Below are 19,933 nucleotides of genomic sequence, written 5' to 3' on the forward strand. Positions count from 1 at the left end.
AATGGTCTATGGACTTTTCCTTTAGGAAGACGTCCAAACCTTTTTTAAACTCCGCTAAGTTAATCGCCTTTGCCACATTCTCTGGCAACAAATTCCACAGTTTAATTACACGTTGAGTGAAGAAAATCTTCTCCGATTCGTTTAAATTTACTACATTGTAGCTTCATCGCATGCCCCCTAGTCCTAGTAGTTTTTGGAAAGCGTAAACAGACGCTTCACATCTACCTGTTCCACTCCACTCATTATTTTATAGACCTCTATCATATCTCCCCTAAGCCCGCCTTTTCTCCAAGCTGAAGAGCCTAGCCGCTTTAGCCTTTCCTCATAGGGAAGTCGTCCCATCCCCTTTACCATTTTCGTCGCCCTTCTCTGCACCTTTTCTAATTCCACTCTATCTTTTTTGAGATGCGTCTTCCAGAATTGAACACAATATTCAAGGTGCAGTCGCACCATGGAGCGATACAAAGGCATTATAACATCCTCATTTTTGTTTTCCATTCCTTTCCTAGTAATTCCTAACATTCTATTTGCTTTCTTAGCTGCAGCAGCACACTGAGCAGAAGGTTTCAACGTATCATCAACGACAACACCTAGATCCCTTTCTTGGTCTGTGACTCCTAACGTGGAACCTTGCGTGACGTAGCTACAATTCGGGTTCCTCTTTCCCACATGCATCACTTTGTACTTGCTCACATTAAATGTCATCTGCCATTTAGACGCCCAGTCTCCCAGTCTCGTAAGGTCCTCTTGTAATTTTTCACAATCCTCCCGCGATTTAATGACTTTGAATAACTTTGTGTCATCAGCAAATTTAATTACCTCACTAGTTACTCCCATCTCTAGGTCATTTATAAATATGTTAAAAAGCAGTGGTCCCCAACTCGATTCATTACGGACCTCACCACCCACCTAAATTTCCTACTTCAACAAGGCTCCTTCCCCTCCGAACAAGGCAATATTCTATTCACACCAATACAAAAAAAAAACAAAAAACCAGCGAAAGACATCACTAACTACCGACCTGTGGCCTCCATCCCTTTTCTAACCAAACTAATGGAAAATAGAGTGACCTCCCAACTCAACAAGTTCATACAAAAATTCTCCATACTACATGAGTCACAATTGGGTTTCCGTCCAGCACACAGCACTGAAACAGTACTACTCACCCTAATCTCAAATTCAAACAAGATATTTCATTTGGTAACAATATACTTCTTCTGCAGTTCGACCTATCCAGCGCATTTGACATGGTAAACCACGATATTCTCACAAAACTACTAGACAAACTAGGAATCGGAGGAAACATCATTAAATGGATAAAAGGTTTCATCACCACCAGGAGTGGCCTAGTGGTAGAGTGGTGGACTTTGGTCCTGGGGAACTGGGTTCGATTCCACTGCAGGCACAGGCAGCTCCTTGTGACTCTGGGCAAGTCACTTAACCCTCCATTGCCCCAGGTACAAATAAATACCTGTATATAATATGTAGCCGCATTGAGCCTGCTATGAGTGGGAAAGCGTGGGGTACAAATGTAATAAAATAAATAAAATAACCTCATCTGTATCATCTGCGTGGTCCTCACAATGCGAGTCCCCCAAGGATCGCCTCTATCCCCAATCCCTCTTCAATCTTATGATGATTCCTCTGGCTACATCCCTATCCAAAGCTGGTTTAAACCCCTTCATCTATGCAGATGACGTCACCATACTCATCCCTTCCAATCCACCTTGCAGAAATCTCTGAAAAAATAATCACTGGCATGAACATCTTAGCCGCCTGGGCCAATGCCTTAAAAATGAAATTGAATAAAGAAAAAACTCAATGCTTAATCCTCTCATCAAGACACTCCAATCTATTCCCAACCACCCTGATCACCCCCGATGTTACAATCCCCAATGTCCGACAACCTAAAATCCTAGGAGTAACGTTAGACAACCATCTAACTCTTGAAACTCATGCAAAAGCCATGACGAAGAAGATGTTCAACATGATGTGGGTACTGAGAAGAGTAAAACAATTGCTCCCCCCCCAAAAAACTTTCCGTAATCTGGTACAATCCACAGTACTCACCCACGCTGACTACTGCAACAGCATCTTCATTGGTGCAAAGCCTAAATCCTGAAAAAACTCCAAACCGCCCAAAACACAGCAGCCAGACTCATTTTTGGTAAATCACGATTTGAAAGCGCAACACCACTCCGTGAAAAACTCCACTGGCTCCCTATCAAACAACGAATAAACTTCAAAGCCCACACACTGATCCACAAGATCCTCCAAGGAGAATCTCCAAGTTAAATGACCAATCTGATCAAACCTCCCAGCCAGAAACGGGTCCAAATCTTCTCAAACATATCTCAATCTTCACCTTCCCAATTGCAAAGGTCTCAAATACAAAACCTATTACGCATCCAAACTTCTCTGTATAGGCAGCCAACTCTGGAACACCATACCAAGATACATCCGAACAACCAACGAACATCTACCCTTCCGAAAGCTGCTGAAAACATACCTCTTCTAACAAGCCTATCCAAACCAACCCAATTTAATTTACGAACCTAATCCAACAACATTAACATTAACCATCACCTCAATCATTCCCCCCACATCTCTTCTTTTGTCCTTCTCTAATACAATTGTGTTACCTCTATGATATTTTTTACCCATACATTATGTTACCTCTGTGATACTTTGTACCCATACATTGCTGTTATCTCTGTGATACTTTGTACCCATATATTGTAAGCCGGCACTGAACCTGCTATCGAGCGGGAAAGAGTGGGGTATAAATGCTACAAATAAATAAATAAATAGCACAGAACCCTGGGGAACCCCACTAAACTACCCTTCTCCATTGAGAATACTGACCATTTAACCCTACTGTCTGTTTTCTATATTTAATCAGTTTTTAATCCACAATAGAACACTACCTCCTATCCCATGACTTTCCAGTTTCCTCTGGAGTCTTTCATGAGGTACCTTGTCAAACGCCTTCTGAAAATCAAGATACACAATATCAACCGGCTCACCTTATCCACATGTTTGTTCACCCCTTCAAAGAAATGTAGTAGATTGGTGAGGCAAGATTTCCCTTCCACTAAATCCATGTTGACTTGTCTCATTAATCCATGCTTTTGAATATGCTCTATAATTTTGTTCTTAATAATAGTCTCTACCATATTGCCCTGCACCGATGTCAGACTCACCGGTCTATAATTTCCAGGATCTCCTCTGGAACCTTTTTTAAAAAATTTGCGTTACATGGTCACCCTCCAATCTTTCGGTACCGCACCTCGATTTTAAGGATAATTACATATTACTAACAATAGCTTTGCAAGCTCCTTTTTCAGTTCTATCAGTACTCTGGGATGAATACCATCCGGTCCAGGAGATTTGCTACTCTTCAGTTTGTAGAAATGCCCCATTACAACCTCCAGGTTTACAGAAAATTCATTAAGTTTCTCTGACTCGTCAGCTTCGAATACCATTTTCGGCACCAATATCTCACCCAAATCTTCCTTGGTGAAGACTGAAGCAAAGAATTAATTTAATCTCTTCGCTACGGCTTTCTCTTCCCTGATCGCCCGTTGTACTCGTCGGTCATTTAGCAGTCCAACCAATTCTTTTGCTGGCTTCCTGCTTTTAATATACCTAAAAAAAATTTACTATGTGTTTTTGCCTCCAATGGAATCTTTTTTCGAAGTCCCTCTTAGCTTTCCTTATCAGCGCTTTGCATTTGACTTGACATTCCTTATGCTGTTTCTTATTATTTTCAGTCGGTTCCTTCTTCCATTTTCTGAAGGATTTTCTTTTAGCTCTAATAGCTTCCTTCACCTCACTTTTTAACCATGCCATCTGTTGTTTGGTCTTCCATCCTGTAGGGGTATTTACTTGAGATCTCACCTTTGCTGGTCTTGGCCTATACAGTCATTTTATTATAACAATATGGATTACAGCTTGGCCTGTCTGCATCAGTAACCAGCTTTGTCAAATCAAAGGAACATTAGTGTTGAGCATTGCAAGATGATTTTATCCAAGGACATATTCTGTGTGTGCAAACAAGGCCTGCTATCTCCTGGGAAGACTGGAGGAGAGAAACACACATGGCTCCAGGAGTGTTTGAGCAGACAGGGAGTTTGCATGCCATCGAACAAAGGTGCACTTCTTGACCATGAAGCTGGCTGGACATTATGTCACCGTATGTGATTGGTCCACAGGTATCATCTGACCCTTGGATACCAAAGGTTAGGACTGAAGAGAGAAAGAAAAGACGACCAGAAGACTTGCAGGTGGATAGAAGGCTCTAAATGAGCTAGAGACTGATTTTCCTAAACACCAGTGAACTGCATGCTCTCTGCATCCAGAATTCAAATATCAGACTTAGAGGCAGATGCAGCAACCAAACGTAAAAAAATCTAAATCGTCAAAGTCCCAACGCATTTAAAAAAAACGCAAGAAAGATGCACTAAAACAAAAGTCACACATGCTGAGATCGGTATTGAAACGTACAATGTATCAAAGAATCACCAATACACATCGGTAAATCAGCCCCCAAATCATGCGCAGAGCAGCCAAGCGGTTATGTTAGTGCTCTGCGTCATGCCACAAACAGTCAAAAACACAAGCACCATGGCTCCCAAATCAAAACAAAAATAAAAAAAGGGTCAGGAGGGGGCCAAGGCGCTCGTCAGGAGCGTCCTGTATGGCCGTCCTCCTGCCCCCCCCCCCACCGCACGAGGTCGCCGTTCCCCCCCTCCCCCCACTTCCCCCTGCATTCTAAATTAAAAAGCAAACATAACCTTTAGCAGCCCCGGGCCCCCCTCCCTTCCTCACTACTCTGTCTCCACTCAGCTCCGCCTCCCCGACATCCCCAGCCCTGTGCCCCGCCCCCTCTTGGGGTCGGTCGCCGCCATTCCCCTCCTCCATCGGCCCCCCTCCCTCTTACCGGGCCCGTGCAGCGCCTCTCTCCTCTGTCCGAAGGCGCTGCACGGGCAAGAAGAAAGCTGATGCCTGGCCTTCGCCCAGCTTCGGTCGCGCATCTCTCTCCTCCTGGGCCCGCCCCTGTCTGACGTCAGTAACCTATTGCTTTGACCTTCCTTGCTGATGGTCATGAGACTTTCCATGTCCTGTTAACTAGGGAGTTAAAAAAAAATCCCCAGTTGCTGCTGTAGGAATCAATCCAAGGCACATCAGACTATTTTTGAACTCCTTGGGCTTGTAGAGGCTTCTGTTTATGGATTGTGCCTTTCAGTTTCCTTTTGACCAATCACAGCGCTATTAGCTCTGCTAATGCGCTGGGATTGGCTCACAGTTTGTTTGTTTTTTCACTTTACTATTTTTCCTGGCTACAGAGCTGTCCTAACGAGAGGTCCAGACCTCTCGTTAGATTTCCTGCCTTTGTTCTGCGTAAAGGCAATCGGAAAAGGTTAGTGCATCTCGTTTCAATGGGGTTTTCACACTAATTGCTCATCTCCATTCCGTTTTCGTTAGCTGCTGGCTTCCTCGGTAAAAGCCCTTTGATGCATGCAAAGGATCAAATTTTCCTCGTTGGAGGGTCATTAAAGGCTCATTAAGCTTTAGTGCATCTGCCTCTTAATTCCTTGACCCAGAGACTCGCTGGAAATTCAGCTCAAGTCTAAGAGGAGGATTCCGTTTCTACCATTGGAAGTCTGCTACAGACTACAGGGTGACGTACCAGGATTTACTTCCTATGGTAATAGGGATAATTAGTCCTTGTCTTTATTCTGTGGCAGATGGGTTTTTATGTCAGGATTTATGGTCTATGAATTTAGCTGCTAACTTTGTATTTTGCATAAGATGTGTGGTATAAGATCTCCTAATAATCATTAGGATCAGTATTGTAATTGGTTGTGTAATCATTCATTAGTAGTCCCATTAGGATAATCAGATTCCTTTATCTATATTTTGGTAATAATCTATTTTTATAGCAAGTTATTGTATTTGCTTGGCATTTTGCTTCAACAACTATTTATACATATATTTCTTACTTAATAAATAATCAAACATATACATTGCGAGTGACCGTACTCCACCCGCAAATGCGCAGTAGAGACCGAACTTTCAAGGAGCAACACTCCAAGCCCCGCCTCCACCAGCAGCTCCTGTTCTGGACGTAATGCAGCCAATAGGGAGGGAAGGAGGGGGCGTGGAAATCGGAGGTGCACAACAAATCTGCAACTAAGGAGGGCATGGAACTCGGCAATGGGAGGGACGGTGGAGGAGGGAGGGAGTCAAGGATGATGCAGTACACACACACAGAACAAGTCAGGACAGAGGACAGTTGGTGGAAATCGGAGGGAGAGGGGCGAAGGAGGGGGCGTGGACAGCCTGGGGGAGGGAGGGAGGATGGACAAGCACAAGGATAGGAGCAGAGGGAGGAGCCCTGGAAATCGCTGGGAAATGGCAGGCTCTAGGGAGGGACAGCAGGACCACTACTATTTTCACTCAGACAACAGGAAGGAGGTCTGTTGTTGGACATGGGCATGGAAATCGGAGCAGGAGGGCAGGACAGGAGGGGGCGTGGACATCAGAGGGGGTAGGGAGGGGGAGACTGGACAAGAACTAGTATGGCAGCAGAGGGAGGAACCGTGGAACAAAGATAACCAATGGCCAGAACCGCTACCATCCGGGGAGGAGCCATGCGGAGAAACTAATGCAGGAGAAAAGAGACCACCAGAAACCAAGCAGGGATCCAAAACTGTTCAGGAGGCCAACAGCAAAAGGTAAGCACGTGCATTCACTCGCTACACACACACACACACACACACACACACACACACATCCTGCTTTGCTGCAAGCAAAGGCATACCTGTCACGCCCCTTTGGCTCACTGAACAGCACCAGTCAGCAGAAGGGGCGGAACAACTGGGGGGGGGGGGGGGGGGGGGGGGGGGGGGAGACCGGCACCAGACTGCAAAACGTGCCTGCCTTTCAAACTGCTCCAACAACTGCCTACAAGGAGACACTGAACCTCCACTGAGACGGAGTACTAACAGCTCACTAGCACTCTCTCACTCACACACACACACACACTAGCAGCTCACACTCACTGTCAATTTCCCACATAAAAACACTTTCTCTTTCATTCTCACACACTGGCACACACACACAATATTAAACGAAGGGGTGGGGGAAGGCAAATAAAAACAAAACCCTGATTTGCACCTTGCAACAAATGGATATAAGGAGCCACTAACCACCACCACTGTGACAGCTCACTCTCATGCTCTGTCTCTTTCCAGAAAGACACACTTTCTCTCTCACTCACTCTCTCACCTAAGCACATACACACACACAATATTAGAAGAAGGGGTGGGGGGCAGGCGAAACAACAACGAGCACTGATTTTAACCTAAACAAAAAAAAACCCATAAGGACCAACTGACCCACTCCACTCTGACACCTCACTCTCATGCTCTCTGTCTGTTTCCCAGAGAGACACACTTTATCTATCACTCGCTGACTCACACACACACAATATTACAAAAAGGGGTGGGGGCTGGCAAGTGAAAAAAAAAGCACTAATTTGTACCCTAAAATAACTCGCTATAAGGAGCCAGTGACCCCCTCCACTGTGACAGGGAGTCCTAGCAGCTCACTGACACACACAAACTCACTTTTCAAGCCCACAAACACCGGCTACAAGGAGCAACTAACACTCACTCTCTAATACACATACACGCTCTGTCTCTCACTCACACATACGCACACACACACACACACTTTCACACTGCACACTTTGTCTATCACACACACACACAAAATATTACAAGGAGGGGGGCCAGACAACAGAAAAAACATCAAACCATTGACCCTCCACTGTGACAAGGAGTACTACCACCTCACTCTCACACAGACACACACTTTCTCTAACGCTCTCTCTCTCACACACACTCAGCTACAACAACATTACAACTGATTTGAACTACTGTGACAAATCAGAACAAGAAAAGGACTGTAACAAAACAGAAACACTACTATTAAAAAAGCAACCTAAAACAACTAATATGCCACGACGAAAACTAGACACCACAGGAACTGAGCAGGCAGCTCATGATTTAGAATTGAAGAGGAGGAAAGCTCAAAGAGATAGAATTAGACATGAAAATAAAACAGAAACACAAAAACATGCAGAAAAGGAAAGAGTACGCAATTACAGAAAACATAGCAGTGAACTATAAAAACATGAAGAAAGACACAGACGTCAACAATCAAGAATCAACAAACACTTAATGGACCTTCAAATGACAAGACACAAAGCTTCAAGAACATTACAAGAGTTCCAGGAAAAAAATATAAACAGTAGCAGCCTTGGCAACTTTTGCGAAATCTGTGAACATTGTCATGCAAAACACTTTAAAAATGAGAGACCAACAGATAAGAAGTTTAATGTTTGCTGCAATAAAGGGTCTATACATTTTACCGCCCTATAACTACAAATGAATACATTAAGAACTTGATAACTGCACAAGATCCAGATTCAAAAACATTTATGAAAAATATACGATCATATAATAGTGCATTAGCATTTGTATCAGTGGGAGCAAAAATGAATGTCCCTAGAGGTTTTGGACCATACTGTTTCAAAATACACGGACAAATGTAAAAATCAATTATTAAATGTTTTCCCCCCCTTATTTAATTTCTTTTTTTCATTAATCGATGGAGGGGAGGGCAGGGGACAGAGGAGGGTGGCTGCACATGGGGTGAGGGAAGAGGACAGAGGACGGTTGCTGGACATGGGGGAAGAGCAGGGGACAGAGCACAGTTGCTGCACATGGAGGTGAAATTTAAAAAAAACGCCCGTTTTAACAGGCTTAACGGCTAGTGTGTATTTAAAATGTAAACTTCTACAAAAAAGATGAAGTGACGATGTGATTCCATGTGTCCCAATGAAAGGAGAGTTAAATTTTACTTCCATTTCATTTCAATATATTCCATCTTTATTACACCAGGCTTCCCAAGGCAGATTATAACAACAGTTAAAATGAACCCATCAGGAAACAGACTATCCTCACTGAAATTTGGCCAGCTGTAATGTATAGAACACTAACAGTGTAGAAAAATGAGCACAAAATACAGAATTTATAACTGCTGTTTCCACCAGCTTCAATAATTTTTAAGCTGTTGATATTCAATTTTTATTTCATATTTATATCTATGACATGTATATCTACATATGGGAAGCTTTCAGATCTCTCTAATAATTGGTCAATCTGCGTCCCTGGATGGCTGGCTGAGTTCATAACCTTATGCTAATGAGGTTACGTCAGCTCACCTCCAGTGTTCCCTTCCCTCGGTGTCCCGCCCTTGCAGAAAGACGAAATGACGTCAGAGGAGGGCGGGACACTGAGAGGGAAGGCAAGGGAAGGCTGGAGGCGACGCGAGCTGAGCCGAGGCTGCCACAGCTGCGACCTCAGGTATGGAGGGGAGGAGAGGGAGGATCTTTCTACCTTGCCTCTGTATCGGCACCGCAGCAATTGAAGCAGGGCTGCCTCAGAGCCTCGGCCTTCCCTGGGGGATACCCTGCCCCACTCTCCTCTGATGTAACTTCCTGTTTCTGCAAGGGCGGACGGAAACAAAGTTACATCAGAGGAGGGCGGGGTATACTCCAGGGAAGTCCAAGGCTCCGAGGCAACTCTGCCGTCTGCCCTGCTTCAGTCACTGTGGTGCCGCTATGGAGGTGAAGTGGAAGGACCGCAGGGAGGGAGAAGGGGAGATGCCTGCATCGGGAGCATCCGTGGACAGTTGCAGGCGGGGGTGCAGTGCACGGCCACGCAGGCACCTGGTTGGCCACCATTGTTGTGGGGGCCTGAGACAGGAATGGGGGGGCTTGGGCCCCCAAGGCCCCCTGTAGCTACACCACTGCCATGCGGTAGAATTTACTTGGACTAGTTTATAGAATACACTTAGTGAGTAGTGTGCGTAAATTCTAATTAGTGCTGATAATTGCTTGTTAACATCCAATTATTGACGCTGATTGTCTCATTAACCAATTGAATTGCATGCTGAAATACTGAATACGCTCAGATTTGAATGCACAACTCAGTTGCACTATATAGAATTGGGGTGGGGGTGGGGTATGTACAGAGTCCAGGTCCTGAATTGCTTAAAACCCAGGAAAGGCCAACAGAAAACATCATCCTTTGTCTTCAAGGGCCAAACTCCTTAGGTTTTCTCCTCCCTTCCTTTGAAGCAACAACAATACCACACAACATTGTCGACCTCTATTTTAAACACAACTATTATTTTTTCCCCTACATCATATCTCTCATTATTTTTTTAACACTTAACCTTCTCCTTTTATAGTAAATTCACCATTTATCTAATTTCCCATTTTTTTTCCTCTTTAAACCATCCCACCAATCACTACATATGCTCTCAATATTTTCACTTTTCCCATATCCACCAGAATCTCCTTTCCCCATTCTGTGGCTGCTCCAATTGCTGTCAATAGCACTCCCTTAGGCACAGACCCTTTAGGCTGTCCTTCCAGCAGTGCGCCTCGCAAGACTACACTCTGGCCTTGAACCAGTGGTGTAGCCACAGGTGGGTTTGGGTGGGCCAGGGCCCACCCATTTATGGCTCAGGCCCACCCAACAGTAGCACATGTTTAGTGGTAACTGGTGGGAATCCCAAGCTCCACTAGCTGAAGATTTCCCCCTGATGGTAACGAAAACGCTACTGTCCATGACACCGGCACCTGTGCATGCCTGCTGCCAAGGAGGAAAGAAGCGTTTTCCCACCAGCTGAGATAATTTTTTTTTTTGGGGGGGGGGGGAACACTTGGTGCCCACCCAAAATCTGTTTTCTGACTACGCCCCTGCCTTGAACAGGCCCCCCCTGTTCTCGTTCCACTTCCAGGCTGGACTCACCTACTCGACCTGAAGCTATGTCTCCTCAATTACCACTTATAGGGGCAGCAACTATTCAGGGGGGGTTACATATATATGTGAATATACTTTCTGTGTATATATACCTAACATATGTATTTTGGGCTTCCATATGTAATATTCAAGTCATACGATCATCTGTAAATCATAAAATATGATCTGTTGGCTATATGAGATGTCATTTGATGTTAATTGATTCTATTTTACCTCATTCTTCACTTGTGAATATGTTAAGTTACATTATTTTATTCATGGCTATATGAGATTATTTTATCACTAGTAAAAGAGGCCCATTTCTGGAGCAAATGAAACGGGCGCTAGCAAGGTTTTCCTTCCCTACACCCCCTCCTTCTCCCTCCCTCCCTCCCTACCTACCTACCTGCCGACCCCTTCGTCGTACTGACGCCATTGCTCCGCACCTCCTGAATGCACCGTACGCCATTGCTCCGCCCTCGGTGTGTGAGGCCATTGCTCCGCCCTCGACGTCATCACGTTTGATGCAAGGGCGGGGCCCCGAGACTTGGCGATTTCGGTGGCTTCACCACCACGAACCCTTCGAACCCGTCTTGAAGGAAGTGACGTCAGTGGCTTGGCTTCACTGACGTCAGTGTCTTCAGAACGTTGAGGGTGAGTTGTATTATATAGGATTGTTTTTTTCAGTTGTGTATATGCTGTATTACATTATTTTCTTGAGTTCAATGTATCCACATGAGTGTTGGAACACATATTAATTAGTAAAGTCTGACCTCTTTCTACATTATAAGAACATAAGAATAGCCATCTCCCTGTGGAGAGAACATAAGAACATCTACTGGCAATGAGTTCTAGAACTTAACTATTCTTGGAGTGAAAAAATATGATGCATCATTCAAAATCCTAAAGAAGTTTCAGACCACACAAAACACGGCTGCAAGACTCTCTTCGGAAAAACACAATTTGAAAGCGCTAAACCCCTTCTCGAAAAACTACATTGGCTCCCAATCAAAGAGCGCATTGCCTTCAAAATCTGTACTATGGTCCACAAAATCATATATGGCGAAGCACCGGAATACATGACAGACCTAATCGACCTACCAGCCAGAAACTCATCCGTATCTACATGAACGTACCTGAATCTACACTACCCAAGCTGCAAAGGACTCAAATACAAATCAACTTACGCATCCAGCTTTTCCTACATCAGCACACGACTATGGAACGCACTTCCAAGAGACTTGAAAACCACATACGGCCATCTACCTTCTCCTATATGAGCATGCAACTCTGGAACGCGCTACCATGCAATCTGAAAGCGACCTATGAACTGACCAACTTCTGCAAACTACTGAAGACTCATCTCTTTGACAAGATATACCACAAAGATCAACACATGTAAAAATCTCCAAATATACCCAGAAACGTCTTACAGCGTCTAATGTCTTATAATGTCTTCTGCTATACCAATATCTTGTATTTCACTACCATGTAACCCAACATCCTTCTGTAAAACCAAATGTATATTCTCTTCTTATTTCCAGTATCCATGATGTATTGTAAGCCACATTGAGCCTGCAAAGAGGTGGGGAAACGTGGGATACAAATGCAATAAATAAATAAAGACACTTAAGACCCACCTGTTTAAAAAGGCATACCCCGCAGAACGCAACTACCTGAGCTCAGCGACACAACAACGCTAAAGTTCGTAATGGCCATCACTGAACCCTACCGTCGAACGTTTCCTCTACGTGGTCCTACCACATGAGCCTTACCCTATCACAACTTCACCTTGTATTTGTATACACCGAAGTCTGCAACTGCTCTCTGGCACTATGTAAGCCACGTTGAACCTGCAAAGAGGTGGGAAAATGTGGGGTACAAATGTAACAAATAAATAAATAAAATAAAAACTTTTCATAATTTTTTCCATTCTGTTAATCTGTAAAATGCCCTTTTAAAGTATCAATGTATGTGATCACATCTTCATTTATGTTCATATATATATTTTTTTCTAAATTTAAGAATATTTGCTATTTTATCATAATCTATATTTTTTATATTTATATGAATAAGGTTGTTTAATATGTGTTAATTTTCATTGTCACACTTATGTTTGCATTATTATTTGTTTGGTTTTATGGCTTGGCTCAGGTAATGCAGCACTTTTCAGACCGATATACAAATTATCCTGTAATACAGATTCTTGAATCTGGGATAGTGAGTGCAGGATCACCTCCTCTGGTGTCAGTAATGGGAGGGTGCAATAGATGGCAGCAGTCAGAAGTGACTCCCTCTTCCCTCTCTCCTGCTTCTCTCTGATCTGTTCCCAGACTTCCCCCCTGCCCTGCCCAGCCCTCCCCTTTCTGGTCTCTGTCAGAAGCCATTAGGAGAGAAGCAAAGCTGCAGAGAGGGAGGAAGCAAGGGCTGGAAATCCTGCTATGGAGAAGGGCAGGAGAATGGCTGCAGGGCTTTGTGCTCAGCAGGTAGGAGACTGGCAGGAGGTGGGCAGCAGGGGATGCAGTGCCAGGCAATGTCATGCAACCTCTGATACACACATGGTGCATGGAGCAAGCAGACGAAAAAGAAAGTTCTTCTTCCTGGTTCCCCTCCCTTCACAGGGCTGGAAATGGTGCTGTGGAGAAGGGCAGGAGAATGGCTGCAGGGCTTTGTGCTCAGCAGGTAGGAGACTGGCAGGAGGTGGGCAGCAGGGGATGCAGTGCCAGGCAATGTCATGCAACCTCTGATACACACATGGTGCATGGAGCAAGCAGACGAAAAAGAAAGTTCTTCCTGGTTCCCCTCCCTTCACAGGGCTGCTGCTCCTGAGCCAGCAAAGAGGGGGGGGGGGGGGGCAGGAGAATGGCTGCAGGGCTTTGTGCTCAGCAGGTAGGAGACTGGCAGGAGGTGGGCAGCAGGGGATGCAATGCCAGGCAGCCTCTGATACACAAGCAGAAGAAGAAATGAGCCTGGCACTGCTCAATCCGTTCCTGGGGGTGCCAGAAAAGAAAGTTCTGCTCTTTATTCCCTGCAGCCCCTCAGGCTCTTCTTGATTTTCCTCTGGGTTTATGACGTTTTCAGTTTCTGTTTCCTGTGATCTGTTTAGAGATACAGTGTAAAAGCCAGATCTGCGGAATCCCCGGGATCTTCCGGATCTGTTAAGACTGGAGCACTTCTTTGTTTTGACGGCCATCGCTGCTTACAGTATGCAGCGATCACCAGCCATAACCCAGCGCTGCGAATCTTGAAGGAAGTTAAACAAGGAAGTTTAATAGACGGGAGTGGAAGTGATCCTATCTAGTCCACTATAAGCAAAGAAGCCAATTTGGTTAATCTCTGTTTCCATTCCCCCCCCGCGCAGCCGTCATTGCCTTTCACTCAAAACACAGCAAGCAAACCTATGAGCTGCTGCATCCACGTTGTGGTTCTTTATTGCTGTTCCATCTGTAACAAGTCTAAAGCTGTTTCAGTTGGATAGGCAGTGCCTTAAAAGGTGGAGGAGAAAAGAACGAACAATTCTTGTAGTTTGTGTTTATTTTTCTTCACTGTTGTTCTATACAATACAGATGGCCAGATTTCAGTGAGGATTGCCCGTTTCCTGATGGGTTCATCTTAACTGTTGTTGTAATCTGCCTTGGGAAAAGCCTGGTTTTATAATGACTGAATATATTGAAAATAAATGGAAGTAAAATTAAACTTTCCTTTCATTGGGGCACATGGATTCACATTTTCATCTGTTTTGCAGAAGTTTACCTTTTAGATATACAAATGGATTGTTCTGTTTTGGGTTTTGTAAGTCAAAATAACAATAAATATTTTGTTTCATGCAGATATCTTTTGTTTAAACATAACTAAATGGGTTATAAGCATTAATGCAGGCCATTGGTTTTCTTATATTTTGTTCTTGTGATGACTTATACTATGTCAAAACTGAAAACTTTTATCTCTGTCTCCTTGAAGTTAAATGAGGGGACATAGCATGAGCTTATCTGGTTCACTGAAATTGGATAACGAGACAGTATGACTATAAAGTTGAAGCCGGTTCCCCCTGCAGCAGCCATCTTGGTTTGTCAAAAACAATAGCAACGTAGCTCTGCATTCTCTCTTGTTAGGGGATTGGGGGGGGGAGAAGATCTAAGTGGAGTTGTAGGGGCTGGTGGAATTTTTGAGGGTCTGTGAAGGGGGGGGGGTCCTTTTCAAAATATATTTGTCAGTGCGCCAGAAGCTGCTTTATTTCCAATGCTGTACTGTAGTTTTCATTGGAGCACTAGACGCCTGCCTTTTTCTTTATGATGACAATAAAGATAGTTCTCTATAAAAATACTTACAGATGTTTATTTGAAAGCTGCCCCTATGAATATATGATAACATAAAAATTGAAATCAGTAAAACAGCATTAAAAATTATTGTACCTGCTAGAAACATCAGAAACGTTCTTTGTATATTTTGCTCATTTTTCCACACTGTTCTATACAATACAGTAATACATGTCCAGATCTTTCTGGAAGGGCTGCTTACACCTGGATCCATCTATATTTAATGTCTGAGGGGCAGCATACACCAAGATTCAGCTCTTTCCTTAGCGTGTGCAGCAGATGAGTCCAAGAACTGGTGGGTTGTGTCTATCTACCAACAGGTGGAGATAGAGATTACAAAGCTGAAGGCAGTGCTACCAGACGGCCAGCTCCTCCTTCACCTCAGTACATCTCTATCTCCAGCAGGTGGTGGACGGCGCTTCAGCAGCGCCTGGATTTGTCTGTTGGGGATACTCCTGGGTCCTGTAGGCCAGTTGAGTTTAGGGGTGTCTGGTTGGTGGTGCTAACTTTGGGGGGCATACTCAGTCTTCTGGGTCCCTGCTTCACCCTTTCCCCCCAGTCTTTAGAGCTCTAGCCTTCCTCACCAGTAAAAAAAAACAAAAACAAAACAACAAACAAAAAAAACCAAGAGAGCTCCTTTGCCTTCATTTGGTGTTAAAAGAACCAAAACAAAACAGAAGAAACAAAAGATTTTTGACAGGACCGGGCCTTGTAGCGCTATAGAAATGTTCCCTGTCTTAGTGCTGTGCTTTCAGTCTGTGTGCCAGTTAGGCAGCAGGCTGCCTGCGTCTGCTTGTCCTCCGGAGACACCTGCTGTTCGGTGAGTCCCTGCCTTTCTCTTTTCATGCTTTAATTTGGGCGACGCTGGCGTTTGAAAGCTGTTCCCGCTGTGGTAGCAGATTCTGCAGAGCGGGACTCTGTGTGGTGGCGTGTTTGAACACTGGGGAGGGAAGTGCTGAAGTTCCCCTTCCCCGAGCAGCCTTTTCCCGCGCTAAAATGGCAGGAACGTGCACTTTTTTGCTGGCGTGGCTCTCTCTTTTCTCCTGATATCAGCTCTGTTCCTTTTCCGCCCTGCGGCCTTGATGTGGGTGGGGGGGGGGGGCTTCTCCTAAAGGATCTTGTGTTCCATTAGAGACTGCTGGTCCAGGGGATTCCCCTTTATTTTCTTCAGCCTTTGGTTTCCTTCACCAAAATCACTGTTGAGTCAGAAACTGTTTGCATGTAGCTGGTGCAGTGGCACAAATTCTTCTCAAACTGCCCCCACTATGCAAGGGGATCCAAGGAAAGAACAGAATTAGTTTAAGCTATTTCTATATCTTCTGAGCAGGATCTCCTCTGCTCTGGGATCCTTAATTTGAACCTTTCTTCTTAAGAGAGCTTGGCCTCAGTAGCCCTTTTCATGATTGGGGGAGTTTTTATGCCCATCTCGGGCAGATGGGTTCTAGAAGGCTATGTTTTCCAGAAGGAATCTCTGATGGTCCTGTGATGTGCCTTGATATTTTCGGGATGCACGTCAGCCACTGGGGGCTTCTTTGGGGCAGGGGATTTCTGATTCCCCCCCCCCCCCACCCAAAGCTCATTCTGCTGCTCTGTATGCCTATATGTTGCAGAAAACAAAATCCGCAATCAAGCAGAGAACTCGAACGCCCCACGGGAAAACACAGATATAGGTAAAAAGTGGGATGTTTGACCACGGAAATACAAATCCTGGAAACAATATCATAAAAACTTCTTTATTGAAGAAAAGTCTCGACACAACTGTTGTGTTTCGGCCTACAGGCCTGCATCAGGAGTCTCCCGCTATGACGTAGCGTATATGAATCTGAAATGCCTGAAACACGATTTGGTCCGTGTGACGAACCAAACGTAAAGTGGTGCATCCTATTCAGATTAACCCTTTAAAGGTACAGGGTATCAAGGGCTTGCTGTGATTCTAATTCTCAAACCCCTGCATCTTTAGGGGACTGGCAAGCATATTAAGGGGATAATTGTATAACTGTGCAGCTGTTCTATAAATGAATACAGGCACCTGATTTCCTTTATTGAATACTAGTTTAACAGGGTAGGTATGTGTATATGCGTTTCAGCATGAGCTCTTATGACAGCCTTAGAGCTGGTGTAAGTGTGGACACCTGATAGCATAGTTAAACTTGCAAACCTTGAAGTACACAGAGGAAACCAAGTCTAGGGCCATATATGGGGAAGTAAATCTGACACTTTCTGGGGTAGAGAGGGGTCCTGGAATCCTCTTTCCTATGATACATTGTTTGGAGAATGAAGTTATCTGAACTCTAAAGCAGCCTGAGCTCCTCCACATGTTGTTTCTGGTTTGTGTTTCAGATGCCAGTGACGTTTGAGGATATCGCTGTCTATTTCTCCCAGGAGCAGTGGGAATATTTGAATGAAGGCCAGAGGGAGCTTTACTGGGAGGTGATGAAGGAGAATTATGAGACCCTGATCTCACTAGGTAAGGATTGTATTATCTGCATTATTAGCAAATGCAAAAAGCACGGAGGGCCTTAGAATTGGGTTGGCAAAGAGATGTATCTTTATTAGGGGACCTGACACAACCCATGATTCAGCAAAATGCCTATGTCAGGGGTCTACACAAACAAACATTAAAATACACACACAAAATGAAAGTTGTATAGTATGCACAAACTGTATACTTCAAACACTATATATAAATAATATTGGAAAAGAAGTATCAACATTACATAAATACTAAATATACTAAAATTAAATAATATATTAAAATCATATGGGTAAAAGTTTAAAAAACATAAACAGCATAACCTAGAAAACAAATCATATAATGACATCCTGGAATCTATAGATGGAAGCTGTAAACAGAATGAAAGATTAAGGTTTTGGTAGCTACAGAATATGATGACTCCTAGTGGAAGAGATTTTCAGCAGAACTATCAGATATTGAAAGCATTGCAGCTAAGGAGGGTGTAGTCAATTTATGTGACGAGGCCCCTGGCCTTTCATCTTCTGCTCTGGTTCTTTTGTTATTGCTTTGAATGTGTTTTGTAATCATGTTTTATCTATATTTTCATTTTATATTATTATTATTGTGGCTTTGCATAACCTGCAGATTGTATAGTTGAGGAAAGGCTAAAGCGGCTAGGGCTCTTCAGCTTGGAGAAAAGGCGGCTGAGGGGAGATAAGATAGAGGTCTATAAAATAATGAGTGGATTTGAACGGGTAGATGTGAAGCGTCTGTTCACGCTTTCAAAAATACTAGGACTGGGGGACATGCGATGAAGCTACAATGTAGTAAATTTAAAACTAATCTGAGAAAATTTTTCTTCGCTCAACGTGTAATTAAACTCTGGAATTCGTTGCCAGAGAATGTGGTAAAGGCGGTTAGCTTAGCAGAGTTTAAAAAAGGTTTGGACGGCTTTCTAAAGGAAAAGTCTATAGACCGTTATTAAATGGACTTTGGGAAAATCCACTATTTCTGGGATAAGCAGTATAAAATGTTTTGTACTTTTTCGGATCTTGCCAGGTATTTGTGACCTGGATTGGCCACTGTTGGAAACAGGATGCTGGGCTTGATAGACCTTTGGTCTTTCCCAGTATGGCAATACTTGTGTACTTATGATTGCTGTTGGCTGAGTTTGTATCAAGTCCTTCCTAAGAACCTAGGATATTCAGAGGTATCTGTGCAGGATGTGGCAGTTCCAAGCAGCACAGCTCTGTGTAGTTCACAATGGTTATTATGTCAATTTCCGGTGTGCTCCTGGTCTTTTGATGTTGCTCCAAGGCATCACTTTTTTCTCCCATCCACCCCAAACAAGCAGCACATTTTTGGGTGGACTGGGAGGGGGCAGCGTGTTTTTCTAACCCTCTTACCTCAGAAGCATTACTGTCTCCCAAAGGCATGAAAGTTTTCCTCTTGGACCCCAAGATGGTGGCCCTCTGAAAACTCGAGGAGGGTGAGGAGATGTCTTCATTCAGAACACTGCTCGGGCAGTTGCATGAAGAAAAAAAGAACACAACTTAATCCCCAAGCTATGCACAAGAACAAAATGAATATGTTGCCAATATTGATTATACTAAAAAAAAAAATTCTTTAAGTTAAATTACGTGGCCTACAACTCTAATATAAAAAAAATACTGACCCCTGACCAACCTGTATAGTCCCAGTGTTAAAAGCCAACATATATTCTGCATTCACAGAAGCATTCCTGACACAACAATGTGAGCAGAATAGAGCTAGTGCATTCGTCCATACGAGAAATTACTGTGTAAAATATCTGCCCCTAGTTTCATCTCGGTAACAGCAACATAACCCCTTTCCAATTGCAGGCATATTGGGGGATATTCTACATATGGCGCCTAAAAAAGCGGCGCTGAAATCAGTGCCGACTAAGCAGAATATACTTAGTTGATATTTCAGTGCCTAAATCTGCGTGCATCCATTTACACCAACAAAAACGTGGCGTAAATCCCAGTGCATAGATTTAAGCACACTAGGCCATATTCTATAACTAGGCGCGTGAATTTCAGAATGCCCATGAAATGCCCATAACATACCCTTTTTGCCTGCGCACATTAGAAGTTCGGTGCACATCGTTACAGAATACATTTAGTGACTTGTGTGCCTAAATTCTAATCAGTGCTAATTAGTGTTCATTATTGCTTGTTAAGTGCTGTTATCAGCACCGATTAGCTTGTTACGATTGTTAAGTTACATGCATTGTTATAGAATCTGCACTGATTTCA

The 19,933-nt window shown here is 43.8% G+C and overlaps 1 protein-coding gene across 1 annotated transcript in view; it reads left to right on the forward strand.

Moving 5' to 3' along the window:
- The window catches only part of LOC115459355 (zinc finger protein 420-like), a 49,514-nt gene that overhangs the window by 18,737 nt on the left and 10,844 nt on the right, over positions 1-19,933 (forward strand). Inside the window, exons 5-6 of the mRNA XM_030189193.1 lie at positions 13,274-13,369; positions 17,540-17,666. Of these exons, the coding sequence (XP_030045053.1) occupies positions 13,274-13,369; positions 17,540-17,666 (223 nt within the window). The remainder of the gene's footprint in view (positions 1-13,273; positions 13,370-17,539; positions 17,667-19,933) is intronic.

Source organism: Microcaecilia unicolor, unplaced genomic scaffold, assembly GCF_901765095.1.
Source record: "Microcaecilia unicolor unplaced genomic scaffold, aMicUni1.1, whole genome shotgun sequence".
Taxonomy (NCBI): Eukaryota; Metazoa; Chordata; class Amphibia; order Gymnophiona; family Siphonopidae; genus Microcaecilia; species Microcaecilia unicolor.